The sequence below is a fragment of the Sceloporus undulatus genome, chromosome 3, assembly GCF_019175285.1.
Source record: "Sceloporus undulatus isolate JIND9_A2432 ecotype Alabama chromosome 3, SceUnd_v1.1, whole genome shotgun sequence".
Classification (NCBI taxonomy): domain Eukaryota; kingdom Metazoa; phylum Chordata; class Lepidosauria; order Squamata; family Phrynosomatidae; genus Sceloporus; species Sceloporus undulatus.
The window spans coordinates 44,126,874-44,133,691 of record NC_056524.1 but is presented as its reverse complement, the minus strand read 5'-3'; the positions used below and the strand labels follow the sequence as shown (position 1 = coordinate 44,133,691).

At 36.7% G+C, this 6,818-nt stretch overlaps 1 protein-coding gene across 3 annotated transcripts in view; it reads right to left on the bottom strand.

Moving 5' to 3' along the window:
* The window catches only part of TBC1D23 (TBC1 domain family member 23), a 43,242-nt gene that overhangs the window by 19,969 nt on the left and 16,455 nt on the right, over positions 1-6,818 (bottom strand). For all 3 annotated transcript variants that reach the window (XM_042458670.1, XM_042458669.1, XM_042458671.1), the window contains exons 9-11: positions 3,844-3,966; positions 2,506-2,598; positions 392-562 (exon numbers count right to left, since the gene is read on the bottom strand). In XM_042458670.1, coding sequence (XP_042314604.1) covers positions 392-562; positions 2,506-2,598; positions 3,844-3,966 — 387 coding nt within the window. The remainder of the gene's footprint in view (positions 1-391; positions 563-2,505; positions 2,599-3,843; positions 3,967-6,818) is intronic.

Here is a 6,818-nt window from a genome sequence, read left to right as displayed (position 1 = left end):
TATTTATTTGTATACCGCCCTCTGGCAAACCAATCCGGGCGGTTAACAACAGTAAAATATAAAATATGACAATTAAAAACACTTTATCCCTCCCCCCCCTTAAGACAGTATTAAACAGATAGAGCTAAACGTCTTGTTTCAATTCTGCATAATCAAAGATGTAACAACTTGCAGTGCATTACCAATTCTGCTACATTCACATGACAGGAACTAAGATACACTAGTCAAACACAATAGGCAATTTCTAGGAAAATAAATTCAAAAAGTATTATACTTGTTTTACTCCCATGGATGCTAAATATGAGAATGCTAGCCTCTTCACATTGATGGTAAATGAAAGAAGAAACATATTACTGTGCTGAAATACAACACATGCTAATATTTTAGATACCTGTAAAAAGTGTGCCAACACCATGTTCATGTACATATCCTCCTCTTCTCGACCACTTCCCATGAAACAAAGGTGCTCTCCACCAGCTATGGAGCCAGACTCAATGGACTGTTTTTGTGCTTCTAACAAGGACTTCACAGACTGGGCAAATTCTGAAGGGTTCTGGAGCATCTGTGAAACAATTAAAAAAACACATTTCCTTTTTGTACAACTATTCAGTTGCCGATTGAGGAAAAAACAACAACATATTACTTGCAAACATTTTGATATTAAAATAAGGAGTAAAATAATATCTGCCTTGCAAACAGTTTTCCAGTTACTTCACATATCCCAAATGCAACACACATGTAGGAAAATACAATAGAAGTTTTCATGCATGATCAAAAGTGATCTCATATACTGACATAAATTGGACAAATAAACAAATTATAAGAAATTTGAAGATGAGCTACTTCAACCATGAAACCATTAAATATTGTGTGTGATGAGTTTAGAAAAAGGGCAGATGCCAGATTCTTGGAGAATGCCTATAACTACAGTGATTCAAAAAGAAAATACAGATAAGATATTAACAAAGAATTATAAACTCATCTCTACTAAATAATGTCTAAAAGATATTTACTACCATCTTGGCAAGCAGAGAAAGGAGACACATTTCTCAGAATTTCCATGAGGTTCAGAGAGTGTTTTTTGTTTGTTTGTTGGTTTTTGCGAAAAAGACAAGTAATTAATAATGTAAGAATTGTTCTCAATATTACTTAATTTTTGGAACATCATAATGATATTTTTTTATGCAGATAAAGCATTTAATAATATTTCTATGGAAATATTTATTTCAAGTACTGGAGAGAATAAAGGGGATCTCATAATCTAAAGCAATATTTCAGGCTTTCTCCATGGCTAATCAAAACAAAAATAAATGTAGATAATGGATGAAATTTATCTGAATCAAAGACTGCATTTTTTAAAAAGAGAAATTAGAGAAATAGGTCTGTTTATTCAATTTCCTGAAAAGGCCTCTGCCACCAATACAGTGAATATTTTTGTTTTTAAAGAGTCATTCCAATGGTCCCCATTATCAATCACTACAGCCATCTAACTTGCCAGAAGACATCCTGTTGCTGCAATTGACTAATATAACTTTCTGTCAGGAAATTGTTTTATTTAGTTTTATTTAGTAGTTACAGGTATTTTAGAAAAGTCCCAACAAGAAGTATCAAATACTTGCTAAATTACCTATATACTAATGATAATACAGATTAAGGATGTAAAACGGGTGGAGATTCTAAATGTTAGATAAATTGTTTATGGGGGAAAAACCCATGTCATTTGAAAGAAGTTAACACTGACAACATGATGTTTGTACTATCAACCAAAACTCACAAAACCGATGAATCTATTATCTATATTATGAAAACTTTTGAAGCCTACATTTGCTGGCCTCAACTACTGTTGATCCACTGAAATAATAGGACCTACCATTCAGGCACTGATTCAATGGATCTATTCACCACAATTTAAAAAGGATGTGGAGAAACTGGAGCGTGTCCAAACTAAAATGGTGAAGAGGGCAACTAAAATGGTGAAGGGTCTGGAAACCATGCCCTATGAGGAACGACTTAGGGAGCTGGGGATGTTTAGCCTGGAGAAAAGAAGATTAAGTGGTGATATGATAGCCCTGTTTAAATATTTGAAGGGATGTCATGTTGAGGAGGGAGCAAGTTTGTTTTCTGCTGCTCCAGAGAACAGGACCCAGAACAACGGATGCAAGCTACAGGAAAAGAGATTCCACCTGAACATTAGGAGGAACTTCCTGACAGTAAGGGCTGTTCGACAGTGGAACACACTCCCTCAGAGTGTAGTGGAGTCTTCTTCCTTGGAGGTCTTTAAGCAGAGGCTGGATGGCCATCTGTCGAGGATGCTTTGATTTGGATTTCCTGCATGGCAGGGGGTTGGACTGGATGGCCCCTGTGGTCTCTTCCAATTCTACGATTCTATGATTCTATTCTAGTCATGATAAACAATTGGATTTAGGTTTTGGATGTCATCCCTCTTTTTATCAATCTAAGGAAATGAAAAAGCAAGCATCTTAAACAGCTAGAAAATATGCTTACCAAATCTGAATCTAAATGAAAAGCAGTCGATAAATGCCCAGCATTGTACTGTTCTGCAGGGCGACAATCCACCACAAAGAATCTTACTCCTTCCTGGAATAAGAACATTAGATTAATTTTACTTCAACAACTACTAAATATCACTTTCACATTAGAAATTTGTTATACCCATTAAAATTGAAGTGATGGAAAGGATACAGGATCCAAATGGCTTCTAACAGCCAAAGACATGAACGAAAAAATCATTTTCCTTTAAATAGCAAACAAGCTCTTACACATTTCAATGAGAATTTTTCAAATTTCCTCTCAATTAAACATGTGCTTTTGCCCTCATCTTTAGAATGACTATCACTTTTTCATGTATGTACTTGAGATACAGTATCTCCTACGGATAATTCCACACTTATTTTTCTATCCAATAGACTTTGACCATTTTTCTTTTTACAAGCATGACTATTGTGAAATTAATATGAAAATAAATGAAAAACAACTATTATTTTCAAAAGAAAATAATGCTTTTGTTACCAACTGAACAACTGAACATTTGGTGCTGTTAAAACCCAGTAGATCCTTTCCTTCTTATGTTTATTTTAGACACTTCTTTTGGCCGTCCATATAGGCAAGGTCATTGAAAATTAAAAAAGAGGAAGGAGAAATCTTGACAGTTACAGTGCAAGCCTACACATATCAACTCAGACATTAAATCCTACTAAAGTCAATAGTAGTTATTCCTATGTAAATAAGCACAGTTTGCTGCATCACTTTGCTCCTCTATATAGCTGAGTTAAATAACACAATGGTTAAACTGGTGGATCAAACCCAGATTTTAGTTTGCATAATTATTAAGGATCACCACAAAGCTATTTTAAAAGCACTTAATATACAATTAAATGTATATAAACCATTTCTTCATGTTCCTTCTTCATAAACTGCACAGAGATTCAATGTGGTGTAACAGTTAAGTGTATTAGATTAGTGTCAAAGGGCAGAAAAGAATCTACTTCCAAATCCCCAATCATCCACCTTGGCTGAGCTTAGCCCAGTCACTAACTCTTAGCCCAATTATCTCAAGGGGCTATTGTGGAGATATAAAGGGGCTAGAGGAGAATCATGTACGTAGTCTTCAGTTTCTTGGAAAAAAGCAATGACAGGAATGTAAAAAATAATAATATAAAAACTGGCATCTTAGAAAAGCAGCAAATAAAAGGGTATATGATAGGAGCATAAGAAGAAAAAAAGATGATTGGAAGACATGGAAAACATGTCTTGCAGATACTTAAGTGTTTTCTTGTATTATTATTTTTCTCATCTGTGGAAAAACGTTGTAAATTTACTGACCCCTTGCTGTTGATTTGCTTGAAGAATCTCTGATACAGAAACTGCTAGACACAGAGCTTGGCTCAAATCTGAATCATCATCTTTGAGACCCAACAAGCTGCTGCCAAATAAACTATGATTATCCTGTAATGGCAAGAGAAAATAATATTTATGTTCAACACTAAGGCTCTGTACAATATAAAGACGCTAAACAGGTACACCAAGACAGAAAGAACAGATTTTTAAAAATATTTTTACTAATTAAAATGTCTGGCTGTGATTATACTAATAAAATGAATGGAATCCATCACGAAATATAGAAAAAACTTTTTAAAAATATTACAGTGGTACCTCGGGTTACGAAATTAATTCGTTCCGCGGCTAATTTCGTAACCCGAAAAACCTTCGTAACCTGAATTGCCATAGGCGCTAATGGAAAAAAAGCCGCGGCTCTGCCGCGGCTCCATTGAAAATAGCGCCGAGGTTTTTTCGTAACCCGAAAAAACCTTCGTAAGCCGAAACAATAAATCCCTATGGGATTTTTTCGTATCCCGAAAAATTCGTAAGCTGGGTAATTCGTATCCCGGGGTACCACTGTATATGCTTTTATCTGACTACAGGGCCCAAGCTGACAATGAACCTAAACATAGTATCATCAGTGAAGCAAGACTAATATAATTTAAGCTCAATTTTTTCTACATGTAACCAGAGCAATTTATTTGTTTTTTAGAAGTATTTACCTAGCCAGAAACAATGTAATGTCCCATTCTATTTTGCTGGGTAGTACATGAAGCATAACTGAAACTAATGGAATGAGTGGCAACTTATGCAACTTAAAATTCAACAGTTTTCAAAGCCATTTGAATACTGGCACAAGCCACTATGGGACCTGTTCCAAACAGCAGGTAACTGGTGCACTAGTCCAAAAATGTTACACTGTCATACTCTCAATAAATAAATATATCATCAGCATCACTGAAAAGGCCAGGCTTCATGAAATACATTATGTCAAGGTCCAAAATGAATCTGGAACAATTGACTAATCCGATGAAATGCACACAGATACCACTGCTGGAAACCCTTCATATTTCTCTCAATACATGACCTATAAGAAATGGCACTATTGGTGGACTGACACAATGAACCAATACAAAATTTGGCAATACCTAAATACACATGAAAGAGTACCAACTTCCGGTGAATGTACACTGCAACCCTGCATGCCATTTGTAGAAAGCACATCACAGAGATTCTGCAGGCAAGCAAGGGAAGTTGGAAAGAAAGAATATCAGAGCCCAGTCTTCTTCCTCTCTTTATTTGGCATCAAATGGAACAGCATAATATCACATGAGGAGGAGGAAGAGGATGGATGAAGGTCAACCCAACACTCTCCATTCTCCTAAAGTTGATTGGACACCAAGTCTGGTTCAACTAGTAAGCACAGGTAAATGACTACAGCCTGAAACAGACAGGCAAAATGTGTCACATTCGGGCTGATCTGGGAATATGGTGTGCAGATGACGCAAGCCCCCGGATTGGCCAGAAGCCACGCAGAGGCCAACTATAATGCAGCTCAAACCCAGCCGGAAAAGGAATGGGGAAAAAACACTTTTTGCTGGCAGTCTGTTCCAGATGATGGCAGAAGCCAGTCTCAGGACCTTGCTGTCTGGTTGCCGCAACCCCATGTTGATTGAGGCTCGCTCATGGCTTGTCTGCTTGAGCCCTACCTCAGGCAAAAATGCAGACAGCAGTGGGAGCCTTCTGGCTCTTCCTTTTGTCATTCCCCTCAGTTGGTCAGATAGCCAGTCCTAAGCTTCCTAAATATTATATTTAAAATTGGATTTATATCTCATCATCTTGTCAAATAACAAAACTCAAGCAGGCTGAAGATAGGATGGAAGACATGGATCAGAGGTGGTAGATGTGGTGGTGAACACTACCCCATAATCGATGGAATGCAAGATTCAACTGACAGTCCAGCTGGCTTTAGTACATGGAACAGGGAGTGGATTCTTCCTCTACATTGCCGAAAGAACTTCTTGGGCCAGCCATACCATGCACTCAGGTTTCTACTCTCAAGGAAGCATGCAGCACAAACACCACCACACATAGTACTTCCTTTTACTCTTGGAAGGCAAGTACACGTGTATTTCTAGCATTCCACCCACACATGGAAAATCAGGATTGCATTCCTTCATATATATTTTTAGTTTTAAAGAATAAGTATCTCTGTTTCATTTTTGATGCTTAAAGAGAACTTCCATAGCTGATATAAATGCAAACACAAGTTTTTTATAAAATCACAGGGCAAGAACAATTTGTGTTCCTGCCCTCCTGGGAATGGGCAGAAGCAACAATGGCTTAAAAGACTCACTATATTGGACAAATTCAGTGATCATATCAGAAGGCACTCTTCTAAACTTAAGTATGCAATAGTGGAGGATAGTGAAGAGATAATTCCTCAGTTAAATATCTGATAAATGGATACAGGGAACACTAAGGGACATTTCTAATTAATAATAAGAATGGATCCAGCAGTAGCCTACCTCACCTTACACAATCTGATTTGGTGTACAAATATTTCTGCAGGTGCAGTTTTTCATACAATCATGAATTGTCCTTGATTGTGAAATACCTGGGTGGTTTCCACTGCTTTGTCACTTCCATTCTGTCTGCTATAACAACAAGGTTGCATTCATCAGCATTCTCTGCTGCTCAAAACAAAATTTGGCCTAATCAAAATATTGGCTATTCATTTTTTTCTGTGTTATTACCAAATGTCTGTGCTACCTTTTGTCCAATATTGTCTTCATTCTATAAACTCCAAATAATGGTAAAGAATTGGTTTAAGAAGGGAAATGCCTCCATCATGGTTTTTTTTAAAAGGGAATGGGGAGCAGCAATGGTATAAAAATGAAGATATAGCAGGCAGATGTCAATATTTGTTGCAGATATTTTTACTGAAGGAAACAAGCAAACTGTTCAATTACTGCATG